The following is an 18,868-nucleotide window of genomic DNA, read 5'->3' as shown; positions in this document are numbered from 1 at the left end:
TAAAGCCTTTAGAAACGATAGTTCAATGTAAACATTGACCCTTGTAAATTGTAGTAATACACAAATAAACCCATGATCAAGTGATCACAAGATTAAAGACCATCACATGTGTTAATTAGGTCATAAACGTGACACCTAAAGAAAACAGTAACATAAACAAATGCTATAAATTATTCTGATTCTGATTCTGATATGAAAGTATCTTGAATTGTCAAATAATTCTGATCAAAATCAAGCCGAGCATGAAATTATTATTTCCCACTAGAACACACATGTGACATCGCGGGTCCGTGACTGAATTAAAGTATATAACTATGCGCAAGCCTTACTTTAGTATCAGTATTGTCATCTGATAAAATCATGCCGATTATAAGATACACAGTTTTCTCTGCTTTCAAATCTTTCTGTTTGAACCCGTCGAACTGGAACTTATCAATTATTGGTCATGATAAATACTAGTTATTTGGAAAACAAAAGGTCCTGGAATGGAGTATTTTTTAATCAACAGCATTGTCCTATATTAGTTATAAATTAAGTTGAATTCTTTGATTCGCTGTTTTTAATACGTCACTCATGCCCGCTAAAAAATTGAACACTGTACCTATACGCCTTATTTTTAGTCCAGATTTTTAGTATTAGTATCGTTATCTTAGAAAGTCTTACTGATTAAAATACTACAAAAGGTAACAATTTGACAATTTAGTAGTGTCAACCCTGTGATTATGACCCGTGTATATAGCATAATTAATCCTGTATACACTGTTTGGTGGTGCCCCTGTCAGATGCGGAACGTACAGATAAGGTAATAAGTAACAGGTGATTATACTATTGGTATCGGTATCGGACTCGACCCGGAACGTCTTTATTATTGGCTATATTAATTACGTGGAAAACAAAAGGGCCTGGAGTGGTGTAATTTTTAATCTACACCTTTGTACTATATAAGTTGTATATAAAGTTGAATTCTTTGATTCGTCGTTTTCACGTGATGACGGCTGACAAATTGGACCTCGTAATTATAGTATTATAGATATGTAGGAGATATACAAAGAACACTTTATCATTATACTAGCATATCAATACCGGAAATCTGACTTTCGTCGATCAAACATATTTTTTTTTATGAGAATTAAAAGATTAAAAGATATACAGTTTATTTTATTGATGCCAGGACTGCTTTTGAAGTATTCTTAGATATGGCGTTATTTAATATATTCTCTAGATCATATCAGTAGTCAAACCTACCGATAGGGATCTTTCCATGTCTTGAACATGGTTGTTTTATTTCATTTGAACTCAAATTCGTGGATAAAGTCATATACGAAAACCACGGAAATTGGATCCCCACGAATAAAAGTACTTTCACAGGGGTCTTTTTGTCATACTCAATCAAACTTGCTTGGTTATTTTGAGTCTTGAAATTCAATTATCAACATCTTTCCTGATATGAAACAACACAACACCTGCATAAAAAGTGGTACTGATCGAATGTGTTCGCATGGCCTGCTTTTACAACCATTTTGTGTTAAATTGTTCACCAATCTAATCAGAACACTTCGGCACGTACCTGATCAATATATCGTTTAAGATATTGTATATTTTGTTAACTAGTTTACCGACACATTTTCATCACATAAACTACACATGAGTGCATTATAAAACGTTATCGTGGTTTTTCTTTATACATCAGCATTTTACATTTGTAAATATGAATAATGAATAAAGTTTTGTTCCGTGACATTGATTTTTGTACCATTTACAATTTCTCTTAATGCCTCCATCCAGGTTGATAGTTTCAGCTGCATGACTCCTTGTGCTTGTGTTGGAATTCATCTGTCAAGGTAATTGTTTCAAATTTTGCCAAATGGTTTTATAATAAGGTATTTTTTGATACAGGTCTACAGTGAGGATGAAAATATTTTATTCTGGATGTTTCACGACTAATTCATTTCGGACAGCAACACATTTATACATAATTATTGAATGAATTTTGCTACAGATATATCGCACATTTGAAAAGGAACCCGAGCATCTGGTTGATAGCAAACATTTGACAGTTGAAAGAATGTTCGTTTGTACCTTATACCAAGCGGCATATCGCCTAGGGTGTAGACAAGCGCTGATATCAATAATACATTTTTTAGATGGTCTTTCATGTCATTGTATGTGCCTTTTTTTTTGTATAAAAATAAGAAGATATGGTATAATTGCTAATGAGACAACGCTCCACAAAAGACCAAATGACACAGAAATTAAAATGCTTTGTCGTCCAATAAAGTTGTTTCACAATAACAAAAATACATAAATGAAATTCAAACAAAACATAGGTTTATCTAAAATTACTCGCCCACCCCCAAAAAAACGTAGTTTGTTGTATCTAATGTTTCGTAAGATTATTTTGCAAACAAGAAACATCTTTCAAATGAACATGTACCTTTAAATGAATGTATTAAATGTTTATTTCTTTTATGTTAACTTATTAGGTTTCCGAAATGTACACCTGCTCTCATATCTTCTTTTATGAAAAAATAAAAACCAACCTTACATTCACATGAAATATTTTCAATGTAACAATATTTGGTTTTTTCTGTTCGAAGTTCTCTTGCAAAATGGAAAAATCTAAAGAACAAACAGAAAGTAGGGAAACTTGGTCTGGGCGCTTAGAATTCCTGTTATCCTGTGCTGGGTACTGTATCGGTCCTGGAAATATTTGGAGGTTTCCATACCTCTGTTACAAAAATGGTGGAGGTAATATAGCTTATTTGTGGAAACAGATTGATTATATCTGTCTATTAAATAATGTGTTATTTACTTTACCACATTTTCAAAAGTACGTATCTTTAATATTAATAACTACATAAAATAATATAAAAATGATGATTTAAATTATGATCAATCACATATAGCGTGGTTTTAATTTAGTAAGCTAGACGCGCGTTTCGTCTCAATATTAAGACTCATCAGTGGCACTCAAGTTAAAAAGCTAAACCCAATACAAATTGAAGACCAAAACAATTTAAATAAAAGGTTGTGCCAACTGTTACTAACCCAAGCTATGCGGGGTGTAGAAAAGTTTCAGTATTTAAGATCATTTTAAATTTTATAAATGCGAATTTGAAGAGCATTAAAAATCGAAAAGGTGTGCCAAAATACATAAATTTAACTTTCATTTTCTTTTTTTATAATCTAGGTACGTTCCTCATACCATATTTCATATTTATGATAATAGGAGCTTTGCCGATATATTTTATTGAGTTTTCAGTTGCACAATTTTCCGGTCGCAGCGCAATTTCATTATGGGAAATCAGTCCTTTATTCAAAGGTGAGAACATATTTTTCTTTGTTAGAATATATATTACAAAGCCATGAATTGTTTACTATCATGCATACATAGATAGATTGATAGAAGAGACTCATATAAAAAACGACAACAAAATACTGTAAACCAACTTATTTCGCGGATACTTTATTCCGCGTTTAGCCCTTTCAAGACCAATTCGCGGCAATTCAATTACGCAAATATAAAATTTCTTGATATATTATCCGCAAAAATCTAGAAAATAACCGCTCGCGTTAATAAGTTGTTTACAGTTTTGCGAAAATCAAACAGCAGGAAGTGACTTAGTGATGTTACTAGTTGACATTTGCGGAAATTAGTTCTTTGCCTAGGATTACACTAAGACTTACAATTGTCATTGAAAAAACAATTAAACTTCCTCTACAAAACCAAAAAATATATAGCTCTAATTGAAATGAACTGATATTTCGTTTATCTTGTAAATAAGTTTTGTTTTAGGAAACACACATGCAGAAAACTTTGTGTGTTGTTATTTTCTTTAATTTTCGAATGGCGTGTTCAACCTGTACCCAAAGTGCGTAATATCTCTATTTGATTTTTAACACCTCCTCTGCTGTTTTTCTTATGGAGTAGTCAATACTGAATATTTTTTCGGATATATTTTGTTGCATAACAAAAAAAGCTCAGTCGCGAAAGTTAAAATTGTTTTATATTAGTCATCAACATATGAGCTGCGTCGGAAAGAAATCGACTATATGCAAGTCCAGATTTGCATGTACATGTATACAACTTTGATTGGTTTTAGGATCATTAAACATGTTCAAATACGAAATAAGAGATGGATTTTAGTCTGTTTTATAGTGTTCATAAAATAACTCAAAGTTTCAAACCTGTTACAGACTATTGATAGAGATTTTATTTATGGCCGAAATAAGATAACGTATATATTAATATTCACTTGCAAACGTCGATTTATATCCGACGGAGCTCATATATTGCTGATGTCAACGAAATCAGCACTCAACATTACATTTCCTGTGTTAGTTCAATATTAAAACTGTAGTGTATATGCAGTGACAATATCTGTGATCTGGGAAATACTGTTCATGTGTTCCGTTACCGGCCAGAAACTATCCGTATCAAGCCCTACTGCAAACGAAAATTTTTGTCACCCACCTTGTAATTTCTTCCAATTAATAAGACGGTTGTATCTTTCTTGAAGTAGATAAGATGTATGTTTTTTTCATCTTTGGTAGTAATATTTATGCGCATTCAAATATCTACATGTATACAAGTAAAGCGTATTTTTGTCTAAAATGATATAACTTTAATAGTGTTATTTGATATAATAGAACTTCTTTATTTCTAAAGAAAATTATACATCCGGGTACTTTAAAAAAAGAAAACCTGAATTCTTTAAAAATATTTAAACGCTTCACTTAAATCAAAATGTAATATATGTATATGTTGAATGCAACTTAAGTTACTTTTATTAACTTTAAACGAGAAAGAAAATAATCTACAAAAAAATCATATTAGACATAAAATCCATGAAGAGTCAAACTGTTCCTTGTTGTATTTCAAACTAGTCTGAGCTGTCTATCAAATAGGTTCGAGTTGTATTTAAATTGGCCCGAGTTGTCTTAGTCCGATTTACTTTTGGTCCGAGTTGTCCTGTTTCCACCTTAAGCTGTCAATACGGTATATATATATGCTTCTATCTTTCAAATCCCGTTGTTAAACTACAGAAACACATGTTTGAAGTTAGTCCTTGTTTTGAACCGACGGTTTATATTTACACTTAGAAACGACCCAAGACTAATATGCTAACTGTAAGTGTAATTGTAATTTAAACATGTACTAACCGTGGTGTAAGACAGTTTCCGCAAACTACACATAACACATCTGCTAACCCTTCTGGAGCACATAATGTCACCCCCATTATTTGGTGGAGCTCGTGTCAGTCGTTGTGTTCTGTGCACTGTTGTTTGTCTGTATTTTTTTCTTTTTTAGCCATGGCGTTTTTAGTATATTTTTCGTCTTTTGCGTTTGAATGTCTCTTTTGTATCCTTCGCCTTTCTTTTTATTAAACAATTATTAATATACAATCGAATACATTGATTTGTTTCATTATGTTTCGTTGTGTATTCTAAAGTTATTGGACAGGTATTGGTTCGTCTAAGATTTATGTAATAAATATCTATGAGGACGTTTATTTAAGAGAAACTTAAGTATTATCTGTATTTCTTGCATCGTGGACCGTGAAAATGAACATTAGTTTTTGTTTGCAATTCAAAAGCACATGAGCTAACTCTCGGTTTCTTACATGCTATTTTTTTTTTTTTGGTTTACATAATCTCCAATTTATCGTTTAGTCTTTGTAAATTGTCGCTTGTCTTTTTTGTTGTCCTGTATTTCCTGTTTTTGTTAGTGGTATGATTTTCTATTGTCCCTTTCGTATCTTTGGAATACTATTAAATATTTCAGGTGCAAAATTGAAATCATAACTGCTACTTAATATTTTCGTATACAATCTTACTGAATGGAACATATAATATTTATTTTTTATTGAATAATTTTAGGTACCGGCTATGGAATGGTTATCCTAACTGTTATCATATCGGTCTACTTCAATGTAACGATGGCATGGATACTGTACTATCTTTATAATTCATTCACATCCGTTCTTCCGTGGAGTACATGTAACAACCATTGGAATACTAAGCAATGTTATGCTTTAGGTGGATCTAATTTAACGTTTGGGAATGAGACGGCAAACAACTTCAGTAATCTATATGGTTTATCAAATGTAACGATATCCTATTCAAACCCGTATGACAACATAACAGGTTCGCATTTGTTATCAAATCAAACAACTTTAGAGGAAAAACTTACAGCGAGCGAAGAATTTTGGAGGTATTTATATTTATTTTTATAAAATATATCTAATCAATAGAAATAAATAAGCGCATATAGTTCGAGAGGGATATTACCAAAATTTATTCAAAAATATTATCTCTTCAGTTCGAAAAAAATGGCAGTATCGTCGGATCAAATATGCGGTTTTCTTTAAATAAAAACGATAAATGAATGATATAGTGAAAACCAAAAATGATCAAATGTTTGGTACTCAAAATATAGCTTGTTAGTATGTGATGCGGTCAATACTCAAGTCAAACAATGTCACATGTTCAGTACGAAATATGTTTTCATCTACAAACCATGAATTTAACGTTGAATTTCACAGACAACAACTAATCTACTAAGTGTATATATAATATTCGATTGAAAAATAGTTGTATTTAATCTACAGAGCAAGATAGCCATAACACATATGATCGAAATATATTAATTTATATTCAACATTGTGCAAACAGAAATATCAAATTACAAATTAAAAGCACTTGATAGAAAAATTATATTTTACCTCCTAAGAAAAGGATAATTTGATTATTTGCGTTTTTCCGAAGTGTTTTTTTTCTGAATTTGCCTTAAAAGGGAACGTTAAAAACCCAATATTTAAAACTTTACAACATATATATTGAATTGTTGTTATGAGAAAGAAACCTACAAAGTTAATACTTTTTCAAGATTATTAATACATTTTCCTTAAAGTTAGATAATCACCACCTTGTAACTGATTTTCGGAAAAAAGCTAAAATTATAATATGCATAAATAACACATCTGCTGTTGTTTTTTTTTACGGTCGGGTTGTTGTCTCTTTGGCACATTCCCCATTTCCATTCTCAATTTTATAAAGTCTTATCAAGCAATCGTCATTTAGAATAAACAATATCTTTGACTCAAAATGACACAAAACACTGTTTTCAAAAGACATCAACACTGAAATGCGCCTGTTTACCAACGAATTTCAGTTAGTATACTAGTAGTTTGTCATAGTGCCTAACTTTCATCTTCTCTAAGGTACCAAGTCAGTAGAAAAGTTCTATGGACTTATTTAATTTGATGTTTTATTTTTAATCCAGATACAACGTACTCCAAATATCGTCCGGTATAGACAACATGGGACATATTCACCTCGGCTTGTTGATATGTCTAGCTATTGCTTGGTTATTTACTTTTATCTGCGTTTGTAATGGCATAAAAGTTTCTGGGAAGGTATGCAGACTTATTATTCAAAGTTAATTTTATTTACTTTTATGCATGGTACATATCAAAGCAACGTTAATTGCACATGAATAATCACATAGTTGGGTTCATATTACTTATATCTCAATTTTTAACTACCGCTCAGACTAAAAAAAACTGAAATCCTAAAAATGGCTGTCTATTATATCGAATTATCTTTGCATGAAACTAACAAGAGAAAAAAAACCTGATACTTTCGGCAGTTATAACAGATTCAAAAATACAATCAATTAGACTGTATCCGTTAGAAGATTGCGATTTTACTAAGTAACTGAGTTTTCTCCAAATTATTTTTACTGTGAATATTCGGAAGACTCTGTGCCTTCACAATAAATTTTTTCTAGTATTGTTTTATTGACAGTAAACACTCATAAGTATAATCATTGCATAAGAATAGAAAATTCTCCCCATCTAATTCATTATGTTAAGACATATAAAATCAAAATTACCAAAATGAACTAAATCAATGCGATATGTATATTTCATACACATATAAACTAAAGTTGAAGAATAATGTGTAATCGCCTTTTAAGTATTCATTACTGTGGTAAGGGTAGGATCGGCTGTGACACATTCCCCATTTCCATTCTAACCTATTTTATTCGTGTACAAAACTATGTGTGCATATGCGTGTCTCTTGAAACCAAATAGAATCCAAAATTGTTTTGCTCACTTTAAGTAATGCTAACGAAAAACGTTTTTCGAATTTTTTTAAAGATAGAGGAAAGACTAGTTACAGACATGACCGTACCAATTCTATATCATCTAAAATGCTACTCTACAGGTGATATACTTTGGTAAGAAACGTCCAACAGACGATTAATAGACCTAGTGATTGCATATATTCATCACAACAGCGTGGTTATAACATTCCTCTCAGCACGTAAGTAGTATAATACAATTTTATTTATATTCTTTAAACATATTTCTGTTAATATATCAGCTGTTGTTTTCAGTATCAACAACCCTTTACTTCCAGGTTGTGTATGTGACTGTTACATTTCCATATATAATTCTGTTGGTTCTGTTGATAAGGGCAGTAATGCTACCTGGAGCATCTGAAGGACTGAAATTTTATTTGATTCCAAAATGGGACAAATTACTTTCAACACAAGTGAGTAATGTATTATTATATATCCGCACTATATAAAGTAACATTTTTCTACAAACTACTTTATTAGGGTTGTACTACTAATGTGCATACAAAGGTGACCGGATTTTCTGGTTTTGTTTAAATGAAGAATGTAAAAATGTTTGTTTAGTCCATCATTCAAAATATATGAAAAACCTAAGAATGAGGACTAAACAAACATTAGGGTAGAGTAAAAATAAGCAGATCTTGCTCCACTTGTGACACCTATCATGTTGATCATGGTCATTAACAATTCGGAAATAAGTCTCATTCGGAGATGTTGCAATCGTGATGAATCTTTATCCAGAAATCATACCGCATAATTATTCTAAAACAACCTACACATGCTACATGGACATTCTTATTGAGTGTGAATCCTAGCAAAAAATAGTTGAGTTGAATGATCTCCATTGTCATCACATGGTGTCAGGGTACGTTCGAATGTGGATTACTCTTTTAGCAACATACCACTGTTGTGTTAATCAGTCCATATTATGGTTTTAACATACGAATTAACGAACGCACTTTTTTTTACAGCTTTGGGGAGAAGCAGCTTTACAGATTTTTTTTACATCGGGAGTTGGTTGGGGAACAATGATAACCTATGCCAGCTTTAATAAGTTTCATCATAACATATACCGGTAAACAAATTGATATAAGAAACTTAAAAAAAACACCAACTTAACACACTTTTAATAAATTACGTAAAAAGTGTATTTTATTATTTTTATTATTAAAAAAAAACAACGTATTCTTATATTTTTATTATGCCTTATTTTAAACTTCTACTAGTAGCAGATACACATACTCATTAGTTTTTGACATAATAAAAGTTGAGAACTCGTTATACGAATAAGAATTAAGCAAAATGACCAATAAACAATTCGAAGATTAACTACACCTGAGTTATGATGTGGAACCCTTCTTGAAGATTGTTGTTTACAAAGTTAAAAATAATACAATATCCTTATGTACAACATACTTTCATTTTATAACCTTTCATTTCAATAACACTTAAGGAATGACTGTAATATTTTTTTCTGTCTATGAAGAAATAACATAAAAAATATGGTGCACACCGAATAACGCGCGTAGCGGGTTATTTAACAGTGTGCACCAAATTACTTATAATTTAATTCTAAATTCCTTTTTAAACCGTAGAAAACCATGAAAAAACGTTGATGACGTCACGGTCACATGACTAAATTATGTCTATGGGCTCATAACAAAATTACGTCAGCCAATCAGAAGAATCGTTACATCCAAAATTAAAATTATATGTATATAGATAATAAACCGATTATATTACCAGGAGATTTTATTTGTGTGATAACTTACGTCAAGGCCTTCGAAAGCACTCATACTGCTTTATCTGTAACTTAAAAGTCCGCATGACAAAGGTAAGTGTAATAAAACAACGGTATGATTATGCATAGACTGTCAAGCAGATATATATTTTAGGCAATTGTTCTGCTATGCATTATTCATTACAATCATTAAATAATCTGTTTTCATTGCAGAGATTCCCTTATTGTTCCTTTAATGAATTCAGGCACAAGTTTATTTGCTGGTTTTGTTACTTTTTCTGTCCTGGGTTTCATGGCACATGAAAAGGGAGTCTCAGTGGAAAAAGTTGTAACACAAGGTATCAAAGTTAATTTTACAAAGAAAACACTTAACACATTTACATTATATACATTTATATATAGTTGAGGGGAGGGGGCGAAAGATACCCGAAGGACAGTTCAACACCAGCATCGAAATAAACTGACAACGCCATGGCTAAAAAATAAAAACACAAACAGACCAATAAGAGTAAATAAAACACAGCAAAGAAAATAAAAAAATAAGCAACACGAATCCCACCAAAAACTGAGGGTGATCTATATAGAATGATGTTGTATCCCTTGATATTTATATATTGAATATGCTACTTTGATTTGTTTTTATTTAAATATTTAACGAAGTATTTGAAATTCATTTATGATCCAAAATGTTGGTGTTATCATCTCATCAACGTTTGTTTTTGGTTTGGATTTTCAAATATATTAGCATAATTTGAAGAGTTATACAGTATCGAAATGAGCTTCAACTAGTGCAGGTTAAATTGTTACCGTATATAATATTCTAATCTATTATTGGCCGAAATTTAATTATGATGACAATTCTTTATTGTTTTTCCCCTTAATGTTCCTATTGTGACGTTATGAAATAGGCGACCATGCCTGATGATGTCATATAATATAAAAAGAACACATCTTTCTGCAAATCATTGAAAAGAAAGGACACAAATTATTAGGGAATCAGATTCCAACCGTGTATTATTCTCAACAGTTAAATTTGAATCATTTGAAAGCTCAACAAGTATCGCGCTTTAAATATCAGAATTAAACTGTCGATAGTGGAGTAGTATCGTAACACACTTGTTGCATTGGTGGATTACACGAGTATTTTTTATTTTATTATAGGACCAGGATTAACATTCGTGACGTATCCAGAAGCTATTTCAAGATTACCTCTGTCTCCATTATGGGCTGTTTTATTCTATCTAATGTTGCTCACAGTGGCAATAGATTCACAGGTATTGAACTATAAGACTTTTGAATTACTTGAATTGTAAACTGTTTGTCCCTATCTCCCGTCCATAAGTCTCCGTCACTCTTTTCTCTAGACAATTTCAGAGTTTTCTCAAATGTGTTAATAACCTTCTTTGGTGCATGCTACATTATGTGACAAGTATTCATATTCATCGAATTAAACTTGATGTTTATTAACTGCTTAAAGTTTCTTATATATAACGGGTCTTATATGCAATGTTCTTTAAATTGACGCAAGGAATTGTATATTAGAGCGTCCGAATATTTGTCATCAGATTTATATGCTTTTCATGTTTTATCGTTGGATGCTTTATCCAAATCTACACTTATCATCTTCTTTTTTGCCAAATACTTACACATAATGACCTCAGGAATTGAAAATAACACTTCATAAACATAATGCTTCCGAAGCAGTTTTCTGGATGAACCTTCATCAGAAATTCATAAACCGAATCATTGAACAGTCAGAATATGTAAAACTGAGAAATGTTAGAAGTAATATAAAACTGGGAAATAAAAGATACGTAAAATTTCCATAACTTATGTTAAAATAATAAATCCGTTCACATTTAATTTTGGTATCAACGTTCATTTGATCAAGCTATACTGTATGATGTGTCTTCACATTCGTTGATCTAAAACCACCAGTTTGCCCAATACTTAAATCAGGCATACCATAAGTGGTCGGTAGCGTCAAAGTATAATTGATTGATTTATCTTTTTTTTTTTCTAAAGTAGTATGATGATACATCTAACCATTCTAAGCATGCTCAGCAAAGTAAATAGTAAAGACAGGAAAAATTACCCATATTATGAAAAACACTGAAAATAGTAATGAAAATATTCTATTAAAGGAAATTAAAAGAAACAACGGTATTCAGAATGAATAAGAGAATACGTTGGGTACACGTAATTAAAAGCAATTAACTTTCACATATGATCAAAAGATATTGCCAACAAACGGGTTTCAATAAACAGCATGTGTCGTTAAACTGTTTAGGCTCTAAATCGTTTAAATATGATAAGAGAATAACATGATGTTTGTTTCATAATGTAAATTATCATGTACGGTTATTACAGTTTGGTTTTGTTGAAACTATAAATGCCTCCCTGATTGACGAATTCCCAAAATCTCTGAGACATCGAAAGAAAACACTGTCTGCTTTGCTGTGCTTATTGAAATTTATTCTTGGTATTCCACTTGTTATGCAGGTAGGTTGAATATTAAGCTCTATAAGGAGCTTCCAATTATGAGAAACATATGTATAAATTGCTGACACCAACAAATGGTTATTTTCTCTTTGTTAAGATTTATTTTCAAAGTTCGAAATTTAACTTCAATAAGTGATTTATTCTTGACACATGCGTTTATATTGCAATTTTTGGAAGAAAAAAACATATTTTGTGTTTCAACAAAAAAAGTATTGAAAGTTAGATTACACGGCTTTTTTAACGAAATTTCGAGAAACATTTTCAAACTTGGAATCAAATACCAGATTATATTCAATCGAATTAATCAGAAGTTGGCATCATTAATAATATAAAAAAAAAGCTGTTTCAGAAACGTGCCGTATAGGTAATAGTATGACTGTATGTTTCATTTAAAGCTAATATGATTATACCCCGTCATTGCACATACATCATAGACGTTTATGATATTCAGATATTGTGGAAACATCTCTATTCGCCTTTTAGTCGTCTGACCCAGCATATGAACGTCTTTCTTCTACATATAAGTTTTAAACGCTCCGTTTGGTATCTTCATACTGTCGTAAGATTGAAAGTTTGATCATAAGAAAACATTTTAAGGCATCGTTTTTAAAAGCAATTTAATATACTATACAGTGCTAGTAATGAAAATTAAAGGTGAAATACGTGTTATCATATATGAAATTGATGAAAGAAAAAGAAAAGTTGTTGTTTGAACGCCATTCAGTATTTTAATAAAGATATATCATTTAGATTTTTCTAGGTTAAAGGAGCTGCATCAGATTGAAAATCCAACTTACGTAAACGTGTACATGTATTGGAATTTGATTGATTGTGGAACAGTTAATTACAAAATAAAAAAAACATTGTGGTCAGTTATGTGTGATTCTTATATCTACTAGTTTTTCCAACAATTACAGACTTTGCATATAGATTTGCCAACCCGGAAAAATTAATATGACGGAGGCCACATTTGGAGCAGTATCTGCAATGGCGTTGTCAGTTTAATTTCGATTTATGAGTTTAAATGTGCCTCAAGTATGTTTCGTCCGTCTTTAACAGATATATTGATAATCATTTGCATATGGTCGATTTCTATCTCAAGCAGCTACATTTTCTTGTTTTCTTTCATTTGCAGGGAGGGATATATGTTTTTCAAATAATGGACTGGTACTGTGCTTTGCTTTCACTAATGATATTTTCCTTGATAGAATGTATTGTCATTAGTTGGATATATGGTTGGTAAAACTTTACTCATATTCATTTATTATCTCCTACCAATTATATTTATTATTTCATATCAAAAGTTAGAAACTATATATTAGCAGACTGATGTAGGAATACATGTAAGAATTCAAGTTGCGGTGTCTGAAAGTTTACAACGTTTACGCCTTCAGTCTGATAATCCAAATTTAGTAGTTTGGAGTGTAAACAAAACATTTTTTTTGACGATCAGTATGTATATTAAGACACTTTCCTTTCTTGAAAATTTTGGAAATCGCAAAAACTACAAAACTTGCCAAATGATTTGTGTGATATCATCGGGTGTCTTCAATCCTAATTTGGCAAATGAATAATGCTATTCAAAAATCTGTAAAAATAAGTCTAATACTACGCTTAAATTACCAGGTGTTGATCGATTTTACACGGATATTGAAATGATGATAGGATACAAACCCTGTATGATGTGGAGTATTTGTTGGAAATATATTACGCCCTGTTTGCTAGTGGTAAGTGCTATTTTAACTTTTGATTGTCAGTGGGGATGTCCAAAAGACCAATTATAAAGCACTCACCTTATTAACATACTGCGAAAAAGCTTTTGTTATTTTAAAAAGGCGTTTATTGCAAAATACATTAAAGCAAAGAAGAAGCACTTTATTTATTTGATTGAAGCGACCTGGTTTTAGTTATTTTCACATTAAACAGGTCCTAAAGATGCTAGTGGCTTTGTTGAACATTTTCCATGCTAATACCATATATGTCTTGCGTATTTATTCTTAGCAACGGTATATTATTTCTAATACATGATAATTACAAACATATATATACATTTAGTTGTATGACAATTTGAAAAATACGACGTTCATTTAATATATAACTTTAACACAGTATCTCTTTACTCGTTTGTGGAATTATACTCCAAGTCGTTATCAGCATCATACCTGATTCGCGAAAAAGATGAAACAGGATGTAATAAAAAAAGCACTGAATTTCTTGCATTGTCGCAAAAAGAACGACAACATTGCAAAAATAATATATATATACTTGAAATAGTTAATTATACTTAGACAGCAAAAGATTTAGGCTTGATATACTATAAGTTTCGTTCCTCTGATGTCACAAAGCCTACTGTTATCTACTGGCTTTTCATCATATTGCAGAATTAAAATTAAATGTTTCTTTTGACTCCATGAAACCTTTTGGCAGTTATTAGTGTTTTAAGCGTCAGTAGTAAATTAACAGATGTGTCTACATGAGGTCAGATTATTGCATACTTTGATTGATTTCAGCTGATGTTAGCATTTAATATACTTACTGTCACTCCTGTATCATATAAGGAATACATTTACCCATCATGGGCTGTTGGCACTGGCTGGATAATAGGACTAATATCCTTGATACCTATACCAGTGTGTTTTGCCATGTCATTATGGCGGTCAGAGGGCACACTAAAACAGGTAACACGATAGGCTTTGATGTTGTGTCAAGATAGACTAATCGTTGATAGTTTTATAAAATATGGTAATTCAATAATTGGTGTTATGGTGAGGGATATCTTGGTAGAAAATTTCGAGACAGATAAAAAAATGTGTTTGCAACGTACTATTTCATTACAACACAGATTCAACTATTCATCAGAATCAAAATTAATTCTTGTTACATTATTTTCTAAGTTATGTAGGATGCTCTAAATGCTATCACAAACATGTTACCAAGCTAAATTAAAGAATCTCGTAAATCGATATCGAATTGAGATTAAACAAAAAAGCTTGGAAATTGCATGAACTCCAGAAGGAACAATGCCAGTCCGTTGACAGGATAAGCGTATCCTTCTATAAATGCACCCGCTATGCATATCCATGCATGCTCAATCAAAATTTTATAATCTGGAATAAAACATAGTCGGTGATATTACAGATCTGACCACTATTCGGGTATCTACAGATATAAATAGAACACGTATTTAACATATAAGTGTCCCTAATGCTCTTCCACTTCGAACTATATACTAGTAAACTTTTTTTTTATTCGAGCTTTACTGACTTATGAGTTTGAATTTCACTTTTATATCATTCACCTCACTTTAACTGATACACAATCTTTTAAGATTAATAGCAGTTACTAGTTAAATATACAAAAAAGAAGATGCGGTATGCTTACCAATGAGACATATCTCCACAAGAGACCAAATGAGACAGAAATTAACAATTATAAGTCACCGTATGACCGTACAATAGATGAACAAAAATCATGTTCTCCAGGATTGTGTAAAGTTTTTGGAAGAGAGAATGTTACTGTCGAGAAGGAAATTTTACAATTTGAGTGTTGAAATAATTGTTTCAAACACTGGAATGTATCAGATGTAAGAATTCTTTGAAATTTTTGATCAAGTGACAGAACATCATCAGTATATCTGAGGTGAAATATTTTGTGTGTTTCCTTAAGAAAGTTGTGAATGAATGTTGCTTCATGAAGTACATAACAAAATGGTAGGAAGGGGAGCGTGTGTTGAATGCACAATGTCTGTTGAATATTGATATAATTCCTTCAAACTCAACAAGCATGCTGTCAATCAAAAAGTTTTGATAATATCATCTTCTATGTCCATGTATTTGTTTTTTGAATAAGTGTGAATCTTTTGTATTTAGATTTTACATGACCCAAATGAAAGATTGAAGCTATTACCATTTTTGTTATACGCAAATCTATTAAATGAAACCATGACGTCCATTTTTTTAAGTTAATTAATTATGGTGATTTATCATCAGCTTTTGTTTAAATGAAAAGAATAATGTTATATTTGTTGATCAACATATACATTTGATTTATTCCAGAGATTAAAAGAAAAGATGAAGGCAAGCCCTAATTGGCGACCACAATTGGGTGCGTTCAAAAGCACATGTGACTCAGTTACACTTCTTTAGAAGAAAGAACTTGAATATACGATTTAAATATATCATAACCATTTTTATGTCTATAATATTTCACTTACGATAAAAGATGTGCATTTTTTGAAGCAGACCCAAATGTAAGCACGTCAATGTATAGTTCTATTTGTTAAATATATGTCAAGTTAATAATCGATAAACCAAAAACTGTATTACTTCTAATTTCAAGATGATTTTTATTGTTCAGTGTTGATGTTGTTCTAGAACAATTGATAAAAAATTGTCTCCAAAATTCAAAACGTAGCATGTTATGTCTCTTATGCACTGAACATTATATCGCACCTTATATTACAGAAATACTTAAAGCTTGAAATAAAAAGCATTGCACAGAGAACTTGATTTCATTCTAAAACCTTTAATTTTTTTCAATGTATTAAAGAGTATAAAAGAATCTTGAAATGAAAAATAGAATATTTGATATACTAGTTGTTGCCTAAATGCAGAGAAATATGAAGAATACTTATTGGAGTTTCATTGCCTTCATAATGTATCATTGTTATGTATTATCAAAACATTATAAGAATTCTTTATCATTTGTTCTCTTCATGTGATTTATTCATCAAGTAATGAATTAATTATTTGATATTAAAATGATGTTGTACGCATCATAACAGTAAGGCAGTAATATTCTAATTAGATTTTTCTCATTTTATCAGATACATATATACTTTACTTGATACTAAACCCTAACGGGAAGGATTGCGCCTAATATTCATATAATGAAGGCATAATCTTTCAATCAGTTTAATTGATGTCTGGAGCTGGCATGTCTGTTGTTATTTATGTATTATTGTCATTTTGTTTATTTTCTTATTTTATTACATCTTCTGACATCGGACTCAGACTTCTCTTGAAATGAGTTTTAATGTGTGCGTTGTTATGCGTTTACTTTTCTACATTGGCTTGAGGTATAGGGGGAGGGTTGAGATCTCATAAACATGTTTAACCCTTCCGCATTTTTGCGCCTACCCCAAGTCAGGAGTCTGGCCTTTGTTAGTCTTGTATTATTTTTAATTTTAGTTTCTTGTGTACAATTTGGAGTTAAGTATGGCGTTCATTATCACTGAACTAGTATATATATATTTGTTTAGGAACCACTGTTCGGGATATACCTGTATTTGGAACACTTTAAAATATATATATATATTCAACAGCATGAACCGAAACACATGAAGAAATATTTGACCATAATAGACACAACAACAGTAACCGAATTCACCTAAGTTCAAGTTTGTTTGTTATAAAACGAACTATTTCAGAACGTTATGTATTACTAGTAAATAAACATTCTTTACTGAGATAATGATATGATCGGGGATGTTCCGCTTGTTTAGGTGTTTTGATACCTTATCAATATTGTTATATTTTGGATATCTTGAGTGAGTGTGCCAAATTGTACCTATTTTGACGTTGTGTTTGTTGTTTTTTTTAGCTTCGTTGATTTATGATCCAGACAGCGAGAGGTTTCCATTATGTGTTTAATTTGTTTTAAGTATTCTTAATTACTAAAAGATCCAACAATTTCATATTAAATCCATATCTTATCATATAAAATAAGGTTTGAACCATCCTCCAACCGATCCATAAGTCTGTAATGAGGAATTTCCAAATTGCATCCATGCTTAAATTCACACCCTTAACAATTGAACAAGAGATGTTTTGCTATATTTCTTCGATATTGTAACTTATGTCATTGTGACGAGATTGGTGATGAATTTCATTACACTTTGCAGTGTAGTTCTTTGGCAAATTTTCGAGCACAATATTTGGATACTTTTTTCTTGCACAGATGTAACATACTAAAATTTGAAAAACTATTTCAGTTAAAAAATTAAAATAAGTTGAAAAAGCTGTGCAAATTTATCAGGGTTATAACTTTTCAAGTGAGTCTTCCTGGTTAATCACCACTCTTCTTTACTATACTGTTTATTATGTATTATTTGATATTTTCATCTCATCTTGTCATGTGTGTTTGTGTCATGTTATATGACTTTTGATGAACTTCTTTGTACCATTGTATCTTTATGGTGTTTAAGAAATAAAGAATCTTGAACATTTTTTTTCATTTTTCAATGCTTACTTTGTTAAGATAAAGATGCTCGTAACATGTCACATATATCTATTTGCTCATATTTGCGATATTTCAATTGTAAACGTTTTGTGTATAATAAGATATATTGTGCAATTTGACTATTAAGTCCCTTGTAAAATGGGTCCGCGGTACAGTATGGGTACTATGACCTTAAATCTGAATTTAACATGGATAAAGACTTTAAAAAAATGCTCATCTAATATTAGATAAATTATTTT

At 31.0% G+C, this 18,868-nt stretch overlaps 1 protein-coding gene across 1 annotated transcript; it reads left to right on the top strand.

The window, feature by feature from the left end:
- Window positions 1–1,743: 1,743 nt before the first annotated feature.
- Window positions 1,744–18,559, top strand: LOC134723743 (sodium- and chloride-dependent glycine transporter 2-like). Its single transcript, XM_063587287.1, has 14 exons — window positions 1,744–1,841; window positions 2,598–2,748; window positions 3,191–3,322; window positions 5,881–6,214; window positions 7,286–7,418; window positions 8,428–8,562; window positions 9,118–9,221; window positions 10,101–10,225; window positions 11,049–11,161; window positions 12,258–12,389; window positions 13,525–13,624; window positions 14,016–14,116; window positions 14,900–15,067; window positions 16,445–18,559. The coding sequence occupies exons 2-14, from the start codon at window positions 2,610–2,612 to the stop codon at window positions 16,532–16,534; spliced, it is 1,806 nt and encodes a 601-aa protein (XP_063443357.1). The 5' UTR covers window positions 1,744–1,841; window positions 2,598–2,609; the 3' UTR covers window positions 16,535–18,559.
- The last annotated feature ends 309 nt before the right edge of the window (window positions 18,560–18,868 follow it).

The sequence above is a fragment of the Mytilus trossulus genome, chromosome 6 (genome assembly GCF_036588685.1).
Source record: "Mytilus trossulus isolate FHL-02 chromosome 6, PNRI_Mtr1.1.1.hap1, whole genome shotgun sequence".
In the NCBI taxonomy this organism is placed as follows: domain Eukaryota; kingdom Metazoa; phylum Mollusca; class Bivalvia; order Mytilida; family Mytilidae; genus Mytilus; species Mytilus trossulus.
Note: the sequence above shows the minus strand (reverse complement) of the source record. Positions and strands in the feature narration are given on the sequence as shown.